General features: G+C 37.1%; 1 protein-coding gene across 2 annotated transcripts in view; it reads left to right on the top strand.

Moving 5' to 3' along the window:
• Positions 1 to 17196, top strand: part of LOC101893815 (organic cation transporter-like protein) — an 18378-nt gene extending 1182 nt beyond the window's left edge. Inside the window, exons 2-8 of one of the 2 annotated variants that reach the window (XM_020037162.2) lie at positions 11687 to 11952; positions 12047 to 12303; positions 12361 to 12510; positions 15467 to 15881; positions 16030 to 16271; positions 16580 to 16853; positions 16913 to 17196. In XM_020037162.2, coding sequence (XP_019892721.1) covers positions 11807 to 11952; positions 12047 to 12303; positions 12361 to 12510; positions 15467 to 15881; positions 16030 to 16271; positions 16580 to 16853; positions 16913 to 17066 — 1638 coding nt within the window. In that variant the 5' untranslated portion in view covers positions 11687 to 11806 and the 3' untranslated portion in view covers positions 17067 to 17196. Of the gene's footprint in view, positions 1 to 10280; positions 11953 to 12046; positions 12304 to 12360; positions 12511 to 15466; positions 15882 to 16029; positions 16272 to 16579; positions 16854 to 16912 lie in introns of those variants that run through there. The other variant, XM_059123355.1, reaches the window with a different exon arrangement.
• The last annotated feature ends 3895 nt before the right edge of the window (positions 17197 to 21091 follow it).

The raw sequence follows: 21091 nt of genomic DNA, 5'->3' as shown, positions 1-21091 counted from the left end.
ATAGCGCAATATTCCATTCGGCAAATATTGAAAAATGAGCTCGGGGTAAAGCCATTGAAATACCAAAAATTGAAAGAACTTACAGCGCAAGAGAAAGAAAATAAACTCAAAAGAGCTAAAGAGTTGCTTCGCTTGGCCGTAAGTGGTGAACAGCCGAATTTGGTTTTCTCCGATGAGATAACATTCGTTATCCAGCAGTTTGTAAACAAACAAAAAGATCGTTTTTACTTGCCAAAGAGGTCAGCTGAGAATGACCACCTTCGGTTGGCCACCAGAACTCATGCGCCGCCATAACTGCCGATGGTCGCTCTCCGGTCGTATTAACCGACCGTGGCATCAAAATAAATGCCGAATATTATCGCGAAAATATTCTGGAAAATATTTTGGCCGCAGACCTTGGATATTCCAACAGGACTCAGCACCATCGAACTCAGCAGGCGCCACCCAAGACTGGTTGCAAAATGAGGTTCCTCGCTTCATTTCCAGCGCACAATGGCCACCAAAATCTCCGGATACCAATCCGTTGGACTATTGTGTCTAGAGTATTTTGAAAGCAAGATTGGCACTGAAAAATATCAAAGTGTCGATCATCCCAAGCAAGCAGCGTGTGACGGTTTCATTGGACGTTTGTAATTCGTGCCAATGATGACCAATTCGAACGAATCTAAACATATTCTAAAATTTGATGCTATCTCCGACACTTGCTGTCATTCAGTAAGATTAAAAAAAAAAATTAAAATTATGGCGCTTGACTTACTAGCAGTATTTTTATCTCACCCTGTAGTGGACCGAAGTATTCCATTTGAATACTACATCTAATGCATATGAAAATATTGGCATGCGCAAAATTACAATATATGTGAACTTTGAAGAGAGTTGGATGATTATTTCGCTTTCTTTGAGCGTTTTGTTCTTCAAAATTTTGAAACCTATATGGGGGAGGTACCAGAGGAAATGGTCCGATCTCTACTTCTTTATGGCACGCCTTGTGTTGATGGAAATATTGAGATATACCAAGTCTGAATGGAATCGGATGTTAATTTCGCACTTTATGATTTTCATGGATATTCACAATGTTGACCCTTTGTGGGGGAGGTACCACAAGAGTGTAGCGATATATCCCATCTTTACAGCAGATCTTGTACTTATTTCGGATTTTATGATCGTTTTGGTTATTCAAAACTTTGACCCTTTGTGGGGGAGGTACCAGAAGGAATGGTCCAATCTCTTCCATCTTTGCGTTGATGGAAATATTGAGATGTACCAAGTCTGAATGGAATCGGATGTTAATTTCGCGTTTTATAAGTTTCATGGTTATTCATAAGTTTGACCCTTTGTGAGTGAGGTACCAGAAGGAGTGGTCCGATATATCCCACCTTCACACCAGACTTTGGGTTATTAAAACTATTTTGATGTTTGCAATTTGAAGACAATCGGACTCATATATCACATTTTATAAGAGTTGTAATTATTAAAAATTTTGAACCTTTGTGGGGTGGTACTCGACAGAGATATTGTCCATTTTCGCACCTGACCAAGAATGGACGAAAATATTAGGATTTACAAAGTTGGAACAAAATCGGATTATCGTTTCTCTTTCTGTGCAGAAAATATATTTTTTGAAAATTTCGACCTTTGGTGGGGGAGGTACCAGAAGGAGTGGACCGATATTGCCCCTCTCCGAACTCGATGTAAGTTTGTCAAAAATATTACAATGTATCAAGTTTGGACAAAATCGGATACTCCCTTCGAGAGTTGTCGTGCGCACCAGCCAGCCAGATACATGGACGGACATCGCTAGATCGACTCAAAATGTCCTGAAACGGATTTGGTCAAATGATATATACCCTATCTAGCCATATGGCTGAGGGTATAAAAAGGATTTCTGTTCTTTGGTGAGTTATAATAAAATGCGATGAAAAATATTTTTGTCTTTGGCGTCAACCTCATAGAATGATGCCTTTTTGGAGATTTTTACATTAAATCATACAAAGTTCGGTTTTAGCCCTAAAATGTCTTTTTAATATATATGAATTCCTGGCGTTTAGGTCAGATTTAGACCCTCGACATAATCTCAAACCTATAGTAGAATTGTATAGCTGATACTTTTGTAGAATACTTTGACTTGCTACGTTTCCGTTTATATGGGATTTTTAAACATATTTCAAAAAAGGACCAAAAAGTATTATTGCCGAAGATACTATATACCTAAAATGAACGGATTTCGAGGAATCTTTATCCGAAAATTTCCTAAAGTGTACAAGAAGAGGCAACTTACCCCCTCTATTTTAGTTACTTTTCTATGTAAAGTTTCAAAATGCCGATGCACTGGAGAAGCTGGATATCGAAAAGGAAGACCTTTTTATACCCTCCACCAAAAAAAGTATGGAGGGTATATTAAGTTCGTCATTCCGTTTGTAACTCATCGAAATAATCATTTTAGACCCAACAAAGTATATATAGTCTTGATCAGCGTAAAATTCTAAGACGATTTAGCCCTGTCCGTCCGTCTGTCCGTCTGTTGTAATCACGCTACAGTCTAAACGAATTAAGATAGGAAGCTAAAATTTTGCACAGATCTCTCTTTTGTCTGCAGGCAGGTCAAGTTCGAAGATGGGCTATATCGGTCCACGATATCGTATAGCCCCCATATAACGGTACCCCCGATATTCGGTATTTTAATGATTTTAGCCACATTTTTCAATGGAATTGTCTGAAAATCCGCACAAGTAGTTCCTTGTGGGTACTTTATACCTCGGCAGAGAATTATCTATATAGGTCCACGATATCGTATATCCCCCATTAACTGTACCCCCGATATTCGGTATTTTGATGATGTTAGCCACATTTTTCAATGGAATTGTCTTAAAATCCACACAAGTAGTTCCTTGTGAGTACTTTACCCCCTGAGAGAGAATTGTCTATACAGGTCCACGATATCGTATATCCCCCATATAACAGTACCCCCCGATATTCGGTATTTTGATGATTTTAGCCACATTTTTCAACGGAATTTTCTGATAATCCACACAAGGAGTTCCTTGTGAGTACTTTATCCCTTGAAAGAGAATTATCTATATAGGTTCACGATATCGTATAGCCCCCATATATCGGCACCTTCCGATATTAGATATTTTAAATATTTTAACAGAATTTTTAATGGATTTTATTTTTTGAAAATTTTCAAATTGGTTCCAAATGGTATTCAAAGTTCGGCCCGGCCGAACTTACTGCTTTTTTACTTGTTTCTGTTCATTCACTTTGAGCTTCATCGGAATTTATCTATACTCTTTAATAATGTCCCAATTTTTCTGTTACTGTCCTCAAGTTCAAATTTATAGTTATGCGGGGAAATAGCGATACAACGTCAAATAATAATCAAGTGGTTTCGTCTACCTAGCTTTTCTTGTTTTTTCACTTCGTGGATAAACTGAACATGCCTCTCAAAAGAGTTAAAAACACTTTAAGTATTGTCAATCTCCGTTTTCTTCACAATGCAAAATAGGTCGCCAATATATTTGAACAATATCGTCAATTTCATCACTGTAGCGTCCAATAACTTCTCCATTATAATACCCGCAATATACAGATGCCATAGGATTTCCGTTGTCCTCATATATACAATACCAGTGATGAGGTTCTTCGAAATTTGTGTATGCTCTTTAAAAATGTCCCAATTTGTTTATTTCTGTCCTCAAATCTAAACGTATCGGAATTCTGGGAAAATAACGATACAACATCAAATGATAATAAGTTTTCGTCCTCTTCAATTATTGTATATTTAATTCTATCTATTAGTTCCAGTGCATTTTTAATATTATATACAGAATACTTCGTCAAGTATTTTAAAACGTCTGCGATGTTTTTGAAAAACTGATATGTTGGGATCTTATTCACATCATAAAAGTTTATTATGTTTGCTATGGAATATATGATACATTTGTATGTATATATATATAAATACAATAAATTTTTATAGAGGTTATATACTATCATAAGAATCATATCACTTAAGTAAACCACACGTGCCCAGCTGTTCCCTGCCATTAGTGCGAAAGTACGCTGACTCAACATAAATTTAGAGCATTAACACTTATCTTCATCTCCTGGAAGAAAAACACCTGTTTCCCCATATTTACTTATCTAAAGTTAACTATTTTTAAACATGGACCCCCCTTGGCTACATCGCTATCTTACACGCAAGAAAATCTTCGACCATAAACTTGTGATAAAACAAGTAAGCAAAGGCTACGGTCGAGCGGGGCCGACCGTTGAATACCCTACAACACTATAATAAACGATACAGTTTATATAGGCGAGATACTCGAAAGATTTCCACAAGATATTGTGACAAATAATAAAAGAAAACCATCAGGTTTCGTTCTCTAATTTTCGAATAATAGCAACTTAAACTAATTTGCTTATTTCCAATTTATTGGTAGATGTTGCACGTAAATGGTCTTCCTAGATCTGGAACCAATATTTCCCAAAGACCTATAATCTCTCAGAAGTGGCAAAAGTGCGCGAGGATCAGGCGATATATACGACCTGCTGACAATTTAGCAGTTTTTGGTCCATTTCAACCCTTAAATACATGGCGATCATCTCCAAAAAGAGTAGGCTTCTATTCTGACCCTCATCTTATCCCCATGCAAAATTTCGTAAGGATCGGGCCATATATACGATCTGTATATGATATCCTGATATCCGAACTACTTAGTTTTGTTAGCTGTAGAAATATTACCAAATGTTTAATTCAAAATGAAAATATGCCAAAAATATGACAAAAATTGAAAAAATATGAGAAAATTTTACAAAATCAATATTTTCATCTTTAGAGAGATATTTTTATGCGATTTTTTAGACGTTTTTCTTTCCTGCCGAGAGGCCATTCTGAATTAATGAGAACTGTCGAAATCAGTTCAGCCGTTCTCGACATATAAGAGATCTTTCAAGCATATCTTCTTTGATAGATATATATATCGCACATATTTTGCTATATATCCGATTTGTTGGATGTTAACATCAATGTAAAAATCAGAAGTAACCTTGTCACGGCTTTGTGATTTCTCCGGGATTTAATGAAAATTTTTGAATTTTTTCAACACAAAAGTTATGGTCTATATTACCCGCTAAATATTATCCGATGACCACCCAAATTGGTAGGCTTCTTCCCCGCCCTAAACTCTAGCTACATGCGAAATTCCGCGTCGATTGGTCTATAATTGCGACCTGTATAGCTACTGCAAAATCCGACATTTTTTCAGTATTTGGTCCATTTCGACCCCTAAACATTTGGCGATCATCTCCAAAAGAAATAGGCTTCTATTCTGACCCTTAACCAACCTTCGTTCAAAATTTCGTTAGGATCGGGCCTGTAGCGTGATTACATGCGACCTGTAGCGTGATTACAAATTAACATGGACAGACGGACGGACGGACGGACGGGCATACATAGCTAGATCGACTCAGCTCGGCGAACTAGGAAGATCCATATATACTTTCCTATATGGGAAAACAATATTTCGAGGTGTTACATAAATTCTGGCCCAATCAAACTTATAACAAAGACCAAAAATGGTAAAGACTAGACAAAATGTTGTTTTTTTTATATTAACATGCCTTTGTCATGTGCTGTAATTCAAAGTAGTACAGCCACAAACCATTTGCTCAAAATGCATTTTGTCTAGTCTTTACCATTTTAGGTCTTTGCATGTTAATATAAAAAAAAAACAATTATAGGAAAGAATGACAAATAAAAGTTTGAATAATCCAAAATATTGGTTTCAAAATTCTATTCCATATACGTTCCCAAATGATTGCATACTGTCTTAGCGGTTTAAATTGCTTAACATTGGTAACTATGTTGTTACGATATCATAACAACAGAGGTATTTTTCACAGGGTTGCCATATTTTACTCTGTCTTGTCCTATCTTTATACTCTATGTCTTCGCTTATAATACCCCCAACACATAGTGTTGTAGGGTATAAATATGGGGCCATAAAATTTTTGTGGGTTGCTTCCCGAAATTTTTTATGTTTCCTGCGAACATAAACAAGAAGACAGGCCAAGCAGTGAGAGAAATTAGCGTTGAGTACGATCGGTCGAAATTAAAACTATATTTTATAGTCTGAAAATATAGATTTGAACTATTTACTAGCTTTTCGCCAAACTCCCAAAGAAGTCAGACGATGACTTAAGCCAGTAAAAGAAGCTCTTTATGCAGCTACACCTTGAGTCTTCCAGGGATTTTCTTTTTCTGATATTCCGGGGCCTTTTATTATTGACACACAATAATTAAAACTGGACCACCTTTTTTCTGGTCTCACAGTTACGTTTAGACACACACACATATATTTAACTCTGTTTACTTGGTCTATACTTTTCCATATTGCTCAAAGCTTCCAGGGTCCATAACCTGTGAAATTGAGAAAATCGCCCCTCTTGTTGTTTTGTCGATGTTTACTTGCTTCAGTCTTTTCCATTTTCTTTAAAGTTTGAGCTTAACCCCGTTTATTTAATCATCATCTTTCATCTTTTTTATTCTCGTCTTCGGCATCGAAGAGTTTTACACACAATCTCTATACTCTGGGGATGTCGTTCTTGTATGCAGTGGAGAGAAAAATACACCTTAACTCTTCAGCATCTTTATTGACTATTGAGACATAGATTTTAGTCCATGTTTACTTGGTCCATTCTTTTCCATGCTTTTCAAAGCTTGCCTGAGCCTATAGCCCGTTGATATGAAGTGCTCGTCTTTCTTACTCTCTGATTCGATACACGAATAGATTTACACACAATCTCTATGAGAACTCTGGCAATGTCGTTCTTCTATGCAGTGGGTAGAAAAATAGATATCAACTCTTCGGCATCTTCTTTTTTAGATTTTAGTCTATGTTTACTTTGTCCATTCTTCTCGTCTTCCTTATTCTCGGAATCGACACACAAACAGATTTACATATAATTTTTATGAGAGCTCTGGCGATTTCCTTCAAAGATTGCCTGGGCCCATAACCCGTTGATTTGAGGAATTCGTCCTTCTGGTTCTCGGAATCGACACACGAATAGATTGATACATAATTTTTATGTGAACTCTGGTGATGTCGTGCTTGTTTGAAGTCGGGAGAAAGGCAGATTTGAACTAATCGGCATCTTTATTGAGAGTGATTGATTAACAACCTACGTGATAACAATGAAGGCTTAATGTTATGAATGTTTACATGTTAGCATTCTATTTGTGGGATCTCATATTCAGTAAAATTAAAGTCAGTAGAAAAAGCTCTTTATGCAGCTGCACGTTGGGTCTTCCTGAGATTCTCTTTTTCAGATATTCCTGGACCTTTTATTATTGACACACAATACCCAAAAGTAACGCTCTTAAACTTATCAATTCTGGGCTCTCAGCTGCTTCTACCACACAGAGATTTTAGTCGCTGCTTTCTTCGTCTATATCTAGCCTTGTCCTTTAAATTTTGCGGGACCCATAACCTGTTAATTTGAGGAACTCATCCTTTTAGTTCTCTGAATCGACATATCGAATAGATAGACACACAATCTTCCAAGAACTTTAGAGATTTTTTTATTGAATGCAGTGGAGAGAATGGCAGGTCATAACAGTTCGCCATTTTGAACACCTGAAGCTAAAAATATTCGCATGTTCTATGTGTGAGATCTCATTGTAATTATTTCTCAGTGGGAAAAAGAATCGATGGACATCGAGACGGCACCAGAAAATAATGGGATTCAAAAATCAAACCAACTATGCATTCTATCTACAGAATGTAGTGTAGTTTTGGCCTGCAACCTGTTGTTGTTTTTGTGTAGACATGTGTGTGTGTAGGTGTAAAATTAGGACCTGCCTAAATTTGTTTGCCGGCGCTTGGAGGCACAACTAGTTGCCTGTGAGTTCCAGCTCAATTAAAAGAGCTTTTATTTATTTTTTATACCCTCCACCATAGTATGGAGGGTATATTAAGTTTGTCATTCCGTTTGTAACACCTCGAAATATCAGCATAAAATTCTATGTCGATTTATCAATGTCCGTCCGTCTGTCCGTCTATCCGTATGTCCGTCTGTGGAAATCACTCTAGCTTCCGAACGAAATGAAGTAGGTTGATAAAATTTTACTCAAATGTGTACTATGTCTGCAGGACTTTTGGTATTGAAAATGGGCCATATTGATCAACGTCTTCGGATAGCTCCCATATAACTGTACCTCCCGCATTTCGGTATTTTGACGATTTTAGCTACGTTATTTACCGGAATTGCTTCAATTTTGGTATTTGAAGATCGTAATGGATACTACATCCTAAGACAGAAAATAAGCCATGTAGGTCTACGTCTTCGTATAGCCCCCATATAACGGTACCCCCCAATATTCAGTATTTTGATGATTTTAGCGACATTATTTACCGGAACTATTTCAAATTTAGTATTTGAAGTTCGTAATGGATGCTATAGCCTATCACAGAAAATTGTCTGTGCAGGACCTCGCCTTCGTATAGCCCCATATAACGGTACCCCCGATCTTCGGTATTTTCATGATTTTAGCGAACCTATTTACCGGAATTGTTTCAAATTTCGCATTTGAAGTTCGTAATGAATACTACAGCCTATGACAGAAAATTGTCTGTGCAGGTCCACGTCTTCGTATAGCCCCCATATAACGGTACACCCCGATATTCGGTATTTTGATGACTTTAGCGACATTATTTATCGGAATTGTTTCAAATTTCGCATTTGAAGTTCGTGAAGTTCGATATAACAGCCTATGACAAAAAATTTTCTGTGCAGATCCACGTTTTATAACCACCATGGTACCTCCCTATATTCGACGATTTTGACGATTTTAGCTACATTATAAACAGATTTTTTTCAAGTTTCGCATTTGAATATTGTGATATAAGTTGCCTTGTGACAAAAGTTGCCTATGCAGGTCCACGTCGCCATATAGACTCTAATATACGGCTACATAATTTTAACAGAATTTTAAAATCCTTTTATTTATTATTTTTTTTTCTTTTGAAAATTGTTAAATTCGTACCAAATGGTGGAGGGTATTCAAAGTTCGGCTCTTTTACTTGTTACAGCTTTTTTACTTGTTTTACTTTCGTTGAATTCATAAAAGCCGGTTTAGGCTCTTTGTAACCTCTGAACTTTATTTTCAATATCATCGTCCTTACATATAAAATATAACGGTACTTAATTTTTAGATTTTGTTTTCTTAATATATCCTTAAAAATAACAATCCTTAAAACTACAACTGTTAATCAGCTGATCTACTCACCCTACTTACAGGTGATCAATACAAGGGTAGTTGGCATGCATTCTATTCTCGATTCTCTTGGAATAAAGAATAAAATACATTTCACAATAATATATTTATGATCATTGTTTTTCTCAATACAGACTCCTTCCTCGATTACATTTGATAAAGTCTATAACGGAAATATAATAACGGACGAAATTATTGATTATATAGTTAACGTATTCTTAAATTTCCGACTGGGTCATTATGTGAGAGCTGTGCGTTGTAAGTCCGCAACGCTCACTTTCAATAATTACAAGATTCTTACATTGTGTAGCCTATATATTGCTTAGTTTGTGGCTTATCCTGTTACGAAAAGTCCGGTCTACCTTGAAAGTGCCTAAGTTTTAGCCCTTAAGGATTGTTCCATCCGCACTATTTACATATATTGCGTTCTTATTTTCATTCCTAGTACATTTTCCTTATTAAGTGTCATACGCAAATGCCTAAGCGTATTTGTTCTGCATCAAATTACAATCATTACGCCTAAAATAATTACATGCTCTGACTTGCTTGCATTTCACGAATAGAATAATTAACTAAATTATTATAATACACATGTGAGCAGTCAAAATAAAAAAACGAGCATCTAAAATAAAAACACAGCGTGTTTGTGAATAAATAAATGACAAAAACTTTTACACGCTTCCTCAGCATCGTAAACAAAAAAAGACAGAAAATCTAAAACAAAAAGTTCTCATGTTTACAAACAAAGCAAAATACATACAGTTGTCCAATAAAGTCTACGTACACGTAAAAAAACCCGGTTATTTCAACGAAACGACTTTTTTAAATTGAAAAATTGGTTTAATTGAATAAGTACAGCTTTAAAAGCTTATACACGTCATAAAAGTAATGCAGTTTTTATACATTAAATAATAACAAAAACGAAAACTTGCTTCAATGCCTAAAAAAACTCAAAAAAGTGTACATACAGTTAAATAAAGCTTTTTAAACTATTTAAACGACTGAAGTAAGTTAATATTTTGTTGGACCGCCTTTAGCATCTAATACAGCTTGTATTCGTCTGGACATAGAGGAAACTAAATTTTGTGTGATATATAGCGGTATTTTCTTCCACTCCTCAAGTAAAGCCCTTTTCAGGTCCTCTTTGCTAGATATCTTGTTTTTTCGCACACGCTCGTCTAAATAATCCCACAGATTTTCTATTGGATTAATATCCGGTGATTGAGGAGGCGAATGAAATTGTTTGGCGACATTGTATAGCAGCTACTCTCTTACGATCTGAGCTGTGTGTTTCGGATCGTTGTCTTGCTGAAAGCTCCGATTAGAAGAAAGTCCCAATTTAGTGACAGAACTCTTCAGATTGGCTTTCAACATATTCAAATACACATGTCGATCCATTGTGGTCTCAATAAACACAAGGTTACCCACTCCTGCAGCTGACATGCACCCCCACACCATTTCAGATCCGCCTCCATGTTTCACTGTAGGTAACAAATTCTGCATATCCATCGCTGTATTTGGTTTCCGCCATACCTTTTGCTTACCATCGTATCCAAATATATTAAATTTAGACTCATCACTAAAAATAACGTTTTTCCAGTAATTAAAATCGTCATTTTGATGCAGCTTTGCCAAGTCGAGTCGTTTTGCCATATTCACTTTACTTATGAAAGGTTTCTTCCTTGGGATTCGGCTGTGGAAATCGTTTGCTCTTAAAACTTTTCGAATAGTTTCTGGATGTATGGAGACTTTATTCAATTTTTCGAGGTATTTCGCAATATCAACTGCACTGGTTTTTGGATTAGCGGTAACAATGCGGATCACATCTCGTTTATCGCGGTCGGTCAACTTGCTTGGTCTGCCAGAACGATTTTCAGTTGTTTGGTACTTATTATAATTTTTTACAACAGTTTGTATTGAATACCGACTCATATTAACAATTTTTGCGATTTCCCCGTACGATTTATGTTCTTTGCGTAAACGTATTATTAATTTTTTTCACATCTTGTGAAATTTCGCTTCGTTTTTTTACGTTTTCTGACATTTTTACAACAAAAAGGAGAATTAATCTAAAAATGTTTAGTCGTTTATTAAACACACACACTTGAAACTAAACAACTCAAAAAAATACCGTTATTAAGTGGTGGCACTTTGTTGAAAGTTAGGGATGTGCTTATGATGTATGTACACTTTTTTGGGCACCAAATTTGACATATTACGAAATGTACTGCATATCGGTTATAAGTATGACCTCTTTTATTATTTGTTTTAATTATTTTTGGAATTGCTATAAGCTACATAAATACAAATTTTTGAAACGGGTTTAGTTTTATTAAAAAGGCATTTTATATGACTGTATGTAGACTTTATTGGGCAACTGTATATACGGAGTGACATTTAATTTGACAGTTAACTGAGCGCATTGACCGGCAAAAAGTCATCCAAAAACTACAAGGGAGGCAGAGAGAATTGGGGTACACACCACAATAGAAAACAGCTGCTATCCCACACAACACGACCACAGACAATATGATAGAGCTTGATAAGATACTAGAGAAGTGCGGTGATCGTCATCGTTTACAGACAATCATGTTGTTGCTCTTTTGCGTCATCAATTTACTCTCGGCCATGCATTATTACTCGCAGACGATCATCAGTTTTGTACCCAAGTATTGGTGAGTAAAGATGCCAAATATTGCTTGTCGATAATGGCGTCCATTGGTGAGTGATAATGCGGTAAGCAAATTAATATTCTTCCGTTCGTTTTAGGTGCGCTGAAGATGTAATACCAAATGCAATGCACGCCCCTTCACTTCCCACCCAATCTTCTTGCATATCCATACACAATGATTCATCACAAAGCTGCCGTAAGTTCCACTATGAATACTACATGGGTTATGAGAGTTTAACCAGTGAATTGAATTGGATATGCGATGATGCCTGGAAACTGACACTGGGTCAAAGTATGTTTTTCGTAGGCTCTGTGGTGGGAAGTCTTACATTTGGTATCCTGGCCGATATGGTGGGTAAGTGAGGAAATTTTAAAAATTTATTAAAAATATTGAAAATTATTTTGTTTTCAGGTCGTTTACCAATTTTAATAATTGCCAATGTCGTTGCAATGCTGGGCAATGTTTTGACAATATTTGGCACGGATTTGGTGACATTTTCATTCTTCCGTTTTATATCGGGTCTGGCCACAGATAGCAATTTTGTTATGATGTATATTTTGGGTAAGTGAATTTTTGCAGATTAATTAACATTTTTCTCGGGAAATGCGGTGACTTATTAAAGGTCGGATAGTTTCTTTAGATCCACGAACGCTTTAGGGACAAGGGTATTAGTTATGCTGGTTTCATGAGCCCGAAACGGGATGTGAATTACGAGTTCGAATGAAACGGTCCTATCAGGAACACTTACATATGAATGGATTGATATTCGTCAGTAGCGAAGCGGAAAAAGAATTGAGGAATCGCTCCTCTAAAATAAGCTACGTCCATTAAAATGTGTTTAGAGTGATCAAGCAGTGCATGACTCTTGTTACATCCTAAGTATCCTCTGATAAGCTCCTCTAAAAAAGCTATGTCCATCAAAATGTTATCCTTAGTATCCTCCGATACCTCTTGTAAACCGGGGTCTTCCAAGACAAGACGTCCTTTCTTGTTGAGTGCTTGTAAGACATTATTTTAGGTATTAACGTCATACCTCTTGGGTACTGCATATGAAATATGACTTAACCTAACTTAGCATAAGATGTAAAAGAGAGAGATAGAGACCTAAAGCACACCTCACCGACATACATCCTATGGGGAGGTCATAAACATGTATAGTTATCTCATATGTGGCAAGCAAGCATGCTACTTACTTATCAGTTTGTAGTTTAGGTTACATCTCCTAATCTGACTTAAACCTACCACATGTTGCAAAGGAAAAACCTATCTTAATTATGTTTGTTTTTAAAGACTAGGTCTGCTTACCACAGTTGTCTTATTACTGCCTTCAAAGCTTTGCCCTTGGGTTCTGCCTCTTGGTTAGCCGCTAGTAATTTGTCCTTAGTTTCCCTGGCTACACACAGAGCATCCTTGACGTTCTCCTTTAAATTCGTGACAAGTTTTAAGGCATCTTTATTTTCATTTTCTGTGATATTAAGGCAACCAATCATGCCTTGAAATCCCCTTTCATCTTTTGCCAAAATAGGTCGCCAATATATTTGAACAATATCGTCAATTTTACCACTGTAGCGTCCAATAACTTCTCCATTACAATACCCGCAATATACAGAGGCCATAGGAAGTTCGTTGTCCTCATATATAAAATATCAGTGATGAGTGATTGCCGTCCGATACCACTGCTTCGGAGTCTATTCCCCCCTTGTCCAATTCGGATATTATGTAGACCACTTGCTTTTTCAAGGCACGGATCTCCTTTTTGCTCTACATTTTGAACCTGAATAATTTCAAGATTGATTTTAACATCTTTCGACTACAGCCTCGCTTTTACATTAGTCTGGACTTCTTTAGAAGCATCTTTAAAAACCGCTTATGAACGTCTGGATTGTATATTACTTTCCTTGCCGTGTCCATCCATTCCAAAGATATTACACATCATTTTGAGAAGTGTGATGCGGGATGTTGACGATTTGAAGGTAATACGTAACTTGTCGACGGTTTTACTGTTATCAGAAATTAAGATGTTTGTGTTCGGGTGATGCTGACGTTCGAGAATGTTGACGATTTCGAGGTAATCGAGAACTTCATTGGGCTGACAAGCGGCGAAAAAGCGGGGTTTGAGTGTATGTGCTTGAGATGTTGATGTGCAGGTTTTCGGAGGCGGATTGGAGATTTATTGTATAAACGTTAGCGATTTAAAGTGGAGGTACTCTGGAGCAGCTGCCCAGGTTTTCGTAAACGGATTGAGATACGCCCGGGTTTGGCAGCTCACTGAGCGCTACGGTTTACGACTACCTCTACTCCACTATAACTCTTTGACAATGATATGGAACAGCGAGTCGAAACTCCTGCGGAATTGGTAGCCGAAGCCCTTTTGGAACAAGGAGCCGATGCTCGTAACGACGAAGCCCGACCACTCAAATTAATGAGCGAGCCAGTTTTGGAACAGGTATTCACCGCTAACGCTTTTGTTAGTCGGAGAACGGCAAATGATTCAGGAAATCATCAGCTACCCTTTGGCCAAGGCCCTGCAGAAGCAAGCCTGTTTCATCGTATCACAAACCGAACACTGTATATGACCGGCCCTACCAAGTCAATGAGAATTATTCGCCTTATGCGGTAAAAGTGGTTGATGGTTGGTTCTGTTATCGGTTCCGCAACCGATGGTTAGGCCTTTGTAGATGAAGAGGGACTCATTAGGCTACGGCAGCTCACTGTGGGTATGTTCGGGTTTAGTTATTCGGGATTCTAGCTAGGGTTACGGTTTAGGACTACCTCTACTCCATTATTACTCTTTGACTATGATATGGAACAGCAAGTCAAAACACCTGCGGACAAAGAGCCAAAGCCACTGTGTAAGTGAATTACCGATCACTCAAATAATTGAGAGAGGCAGTCTTGAAAAAGGTATTCCCGCTAAAGCTTTTGTTAGTCGGAGGACGGCAAACGATTCAGGAAATCCTCAGCTACCCTTTGGAAAGCGCCCTGCCGTAGCAAGCCTGCCTCATCGTATCCCAAACCGAACACTATATATGACCGACCCAACCAAGTCAATGAGAATTATTCGCCTTATGCGGTAGAGTGCATATCACAGAAACGAACACTGTGGTTGTAGGTTGGTGCTGTTATCGTCACATATTCTTGTGCTCTGACAATGTCCGTTGTTGTTGTTACTATTAATACGTTGGGTTGTATTGTTTGGTTGGTTGTATGATGTGCCTAATGTCCAAGTGCTCATACTTAAATCTCGTCTAAAACTGCTAGGTTTTATCAGCTTGCCTCTTGATACTTCTTGATGTCAGCTTGTAAAGAGAGCAACTCTGCCAGTAGTTTTCTATGGAAAAAGTTCTGTCAGTAAAGAATTTCTTTGTAGTTTTCTGTTACTAGACATTTTTATCGCCAAAGTTCGGATTATAATTTTGTCTAAATATTTTATGTTACTTAACATTTTATTAAAAAACATTCTCTTAGACTTAGACATGACTCATCATTTGTGCTTGTTTTTTCTTTCCTCTTCCAGTGATGGAGTATTTACGCCCCTCACTGCGCACAATCGGCCTCAGCATCTGCATTGGTTTCTTTTATTGTCTGGGATCAATTGCCGCACCTTGGATAGCTGTGTTGATGCAGTCTTGGCGTGGATTTCTAATGGCCACCTCCGTGCCCTTTGTTATGGTGCCTCTATTCTATTTCATTGTACCCGAAAGTGTTCAATGGTTGATCTCGAAGCAAAAATACTCTCAGGCTGTGGAGTGTTTAAAACGTGTGGCCAAAATAAATGGTAAAGTGGTAGATGATGCCGTTTTCGGTGAATTCATTGAGGAGTGCAAGCGTAGCCAAATGCAACAGCCCAAAGGCAAAGTGGAACCGAATCTTTTGGGCTTATTTTCCACGCCACGTCTCCGGCGTAATACTTTGATATTATTTTTCAAATCGTAAGTAAATGGTTGCGCATGCGCTTCATGTGCCCATGTAGCATTTTGGCAAAAATACTCAAAGCTAATGAGCTGTTATTAATGTTCAATTATGTTTGGCGGAAACGTGATGGCGGTTGGTGTCTCCCCCCCCTCTTGGCTGGATTAGAATGGTGATTACATTGTGCTATGATGCTGTCTCACGTAACGTACAAGGTCTTGGCATTTCACCATTTGTCATGTTTTCATTGAGTGCCACAACCATTTTGCCAGCCTGTTTACTTCTAATTGCTCTGCAAGATCGCATCGGTCGCAAAGCCATGGCATCAATGTCTTTGCTACTGAGTGGCATATTCATATCGAGTACGGGAGCCTTACTCTTTCAAAGTGTGGAAACGGCAGGCGATCAAAGTAAGTAAATGGGAAATTTGGTATTCCATTTGAATGGCGGAAGGTTGGAGGTTGAAATGAAAGGAAAACTATTGAAAATAATGGGAACGGGAAAAAAGGAAAAAAAATAAAGGTATATTTTTTGGAAAAAAGGGAAGGTAATGGGGTTACCAAAATACTGGAGTGCGATATTAAAGCTGGACAACCAAAGAAATCAAAAATAATTTTTGAGGTTTTTTTTTTTCAAAAATTTGTTTTTATTGCTTCAGAAGAGAATATTACCTTGAAGTGTTTATGGGGCAGAATTAAATGTCCTCGTTTCCTTTCAGATGTCACACTGGTTGTTATCCTCTCAGTTATTGGAAGATTTGGTGTAACGGTTGCCTACAACTCGGGAGCTCAATATGCCACAGAGCTAATACCAACCTGTGTCCGGGGACAAGGTGTGGCCGCAGTACATGTCATGGGCTATGCTTTCACATTCTTCAGTTCCTATATTTTACATACACGACAATTCTTTTCCCCATTACCTGAAATAATTTTGGGTTCCATATCATTGGTGGGAGCTGGTTTATGTCTGCTTTTACCGGAGACATTAAATAGGTAAACATCTTCAAAATGCTCACAAAATTAATAATTTTACTAACTAAGAAAAACTACAGGACCTTACCCACAACTCTAAAGGATGGTGAAAATTTTGGGAAAAATGATCGCTGGTTTATTTTCAGCTTTATGGAGAAGCGTACCCAATCGGTGGACACATTAGCGCCATCGGTGTCGTCGAGCAACCATCCGGATACCAGTGCTTATTTTTAAGTTGGTTTTTAAGTCGGCATTTTCAAATTTTTATTGTACAATTGAAATATAATACCAAAGAAATAGTAAATGGGAAACCAAATATGTGATGAGAAAAATATTGATGGAAATTTATACGAAATCTATTTAACATATTTGCATTTAAAGTTATTAAAATTAGGATGGAGTTTCGAAATTTTAAAGCACAAGTAAAAAACGTAATATGTGATGAGAGAAAATCGATGATAAGTTTTACAAAAACAAACAAGCCACACTGTTTTATTAATAGACAAGGTCGACGAAGGGGTTTTTGTTGTAACAGACAAAACCAACTTACATGGTTATGCTACTTCGTTCAGGTTTAACAAGTGGAGAAAGATGTAAATGTTTATAAGTGCGGTTGTAAGATTTAGAAGACTTTCCAAAAGAATTTTAGTTCTATTTAATTCTTTGGTTCATCTTCTATTGAGCTTACGATCTAGTCACTTGGGTAAAAAATGTTTTTTGTCCCCCCTAGTAAACATTACCATCAAGCCACACTGTTTTACAAAAACAAATTTAACATATTTGCATTTAAAGTTATTATATTTATACATATAAGACAACTTTTCAGGATCTGAGATACCCTGACAGCCTAGCTTTAGTGGAGAAAGATGTAAATGTTTATAAGTGCGGTTGTAAGATTTAGAAGACTTTCCAAAAGAATTTTAGTTTTATTTAATTCTTTGGTTCATTTTCTATTGAGCTTACGATCTCGTCACTTGGGTAAAAAATGTTTTTTGTCATAGAAGTTATTTTTCAACAAAACTTCTGGGGAGAATATGCCAGACAAAAAGCAAGGGAACTGGTGAGGATTGGTGGCTCTTTCCGAAACCTAGGTATTCCCTGCCTTTCCCCCTAGTAAACATTACCATGGTTCTCCACTAATAAACAAACGTTGTTTTTATAAAAATAACAATGATGGGATAAAGCCTGACCATTTTGCCCCAACAAAATACTACGGTATCCCCAACAAACAAGCCACACTGTCTTACAAAAACAAATTTAACATATTTGCATTTAAAGTTATTATATTTATCTATAAGACAACTTTTCAGGATCTGAGACTCCCTGACAGCCTAGCTTTAGTGGAGAAAGATGTAAATGTTTATAAGTGCGTTTGTAAGATTTAGAAGACTTTCCAAAAGAATTTTAGTTTTATTTAATTCTTTGGTTCATCTTCTATTGAGCTTACGATCTCGTCACTTGGGTAAAAAATGTTTTTTGTCATAGAAGTTATTTTTAAAATAACTTCTGGGGAGAATATCCCAGACAAAAAACAAGGGAAGTGATGAGGATTGGTGGCTCTTTCCGAATCCTAGGTATTCCCTGCCTTTCCCCCTAGTAAACATTACCATCGTTCTTCACTTATAAACAAACGTTGTTTTTATAAAAATAACAATAAAGGGATAAAGCCTTTTGCAACAACAAAATACTACGGTATCCCCAACAAACAAGCCACACTGTTTTACAAAAACAAATTTAACATATTTGCATTTAAAGTTATTATATTTATACATATAAAACAACTTTTCAGGATCTGAGACTCCCTGACAGCCTAGCTTTAGCTTGTCTAAATATCAACTTCTTGGAATCCTTTTATTTTGGACGCAATGATAGCGCCCTATCAATTGTGGTCTTACATAAGACAACCATCAAACATACTATATTTCGCCGTTTTTTTAATGAATTTTCTCCATTTTCTAATAAAACTATGGAGCAAACTCAGACTTGTTTTTCCGAATTTCGTATTAAACATGCGAAAATTTTGCTAACATACAGATATGCTCCGAATTTTTCTTTTGCGAATTCTAATCGAATTCATCAGGAAACATCGATGTTCTTTTCCGTTTTTTCAAATTTCGGATCAAACATCTGAAAATTTTGCGAATATTGTATCGAACATACAAAAATGTTCAGATTTTTTCTTTTACGAATACTAATTGAATTCGTCACGAAACTCTAATATTCCTTCCGATTTTTCCAAAAAGAAAGAAAAACCCTTCAGAATCTTCGGCGATCACACACAATTTGAAAGTTAATCTGTTATTCAGTATTACACCAAAATATTTAAGGCTTTTGTTTGGTGAAGTAACGATAAAGATTCCTCCCTGGATTCTTGGCTTCAACTTGTCTACATATAAAATCCTTGGAAGTTTGGCTTTAGCTCATCCATACATAAATTTCCTGATTGCCTGGATTCATCTCGACTATACGTCCTGATCGCTTGGCTTTGGATCTTTTACACATTTCAACGTGATGTTTAAAAGTGAATTTGTTATCCAGTACAACTCCCAAATATTTGAGACTTTTGGGCCAGAATATATCGTGGACATCCACCATGATCGTTCTATATTTGGTCCAGTCAGGCCGGGTAGAGAATCGAAACTACATTCAAAAAACAACATAAGGTTGTGTGTTCCTTTCTGGCCTTCGTACATTCGGTTTTTCGAGCCGGATAGTGAATCGAATCCACAATCCATACCATAAGGTTGTTTTTCTTTTCTCACTTTCCCTCGAGCCGGATAGGGAACCGAATTGACAACCGAAGAGCGAAGTTGGATTATCTTCTTATTTTTACATTTTATTCTTCGGGCCGGATAGAGAATGGACTCAACAATCAAAGCATAAGATTGTCTTGAGAGAGAGAGAGAATCGAAACTACATTCAAGAAATAAGATTGTCTTTCTTTTGTTATCTCTACACCATTTCCAGGTGATGCTTGAAATTTAATCTGTTATCCAGCACTACTTCCAAATATTTGAGACTTTTGTGCCACAATATTTCGTAATCATCCAGCATGAGCTTCGAATTGGTGTAGTTAAGATTCCACCCTCAACTACTCTATTTATAGACTCCCTGGAAGGCTGGCTTCCTGATCGCCTGGTTTCAGCTCGACTAGGCTCCTAGTCTCAAGGATTACCATTTAACATGGTTTACTATGTTAGCGTGATGTACTAATCTGTCCAGTACTAATCCTAACTTTGTGGCAGAATATATAGTGACCATCCACCATGAGCTTCAAAACTTCTATATAAAGACTTCTTGATCGACTGGCTTTAACTCGTCTATTTAGACATCGTGGCCGTCTGTCTTCAGACTGGTCATCTGTCAACAGGTCGTTTATATAGAGAGATCTTTGCAGACTTTCTTTCCATATAGACTCTCTGTCCCCTCAGTTCATCCATATTTCCCCCTTTTCCACATTGTTTTTCTTTTTAAAATGTCAATCGTTTTTCCATATGTTATCGATTACAAAATTTACTAAAATGGACATCACATTAAAATTACCCAGGAATTTGCGTGAAATCATTTCGACATCATGTCAAAGTATTTCCTAATACAAACGTCACAACGTTTTTCGTTTCAAACCAAACTAAAAAACAAAAAAAAAAAGACTCACCTGCGCTCCAAAAGATCAGGCAATAAATAACCGAAAATTTGATAGGAAAACAAGATTCGAACAAACATAAAATGCAATTTACAATGGAAGTGCTGTTGTTTTCTGATGTTCTTCTTGTTTCTTTATTGGATCATAAAATCGTAGCTGGAACCTAGGTAGAAGAAAAAAAAACACCAACAAAATCATGCCGTCAAACAATAACGAAAAGGTTAGCACTGGTCTCCTCAGGAAATACATCTGGCAGCCAGCGAGTGGTCTCTAGAGTACACGGACCTAAATACAATGGCAATTTTCGAGTGAACGAGCGAACGCATATCGATGATCGTGGAGAACGCGAAACACACACAAAAGTCAAAATATATGCCAAACGCTTAATGTGATCACTTGCATTTGTGACAAGCTGAAACGACACGATATACTTTTTTGTTTCTGGTTGTCGCCGTCATGCCACATATTAGGTGAGTGTTAGGAGTGCTGTTGAGGTTGTTGGCGATGCCCAATGATACAATTGCGGATTGAAGTACTTGTTCCAAGCACTCAACTATTGTGTCAAACCCGCCATACATTCTCGACCATCCGCCAGACTCGTGAGACTTCTCATTGG

This window comes from Musca domestica, unplaced genomic scaffold, assembly GCF_030504385.1.
Source record: "Musca domestica strain aabys unplaced genomic scaffold, Musca_domestica.polishedcontigs.V.1.1 24, whole genome shotgun sequence".
NCBI lineage: Eukaryota > Metazoa > Arthropoda > Insecta > Diptera > Muscidae > Musca > Musca domestica.
Note: the sequence above shows the minus strand (reverse complement) of the source record. Positions and strands in the feature narration are given on the sequence as shown.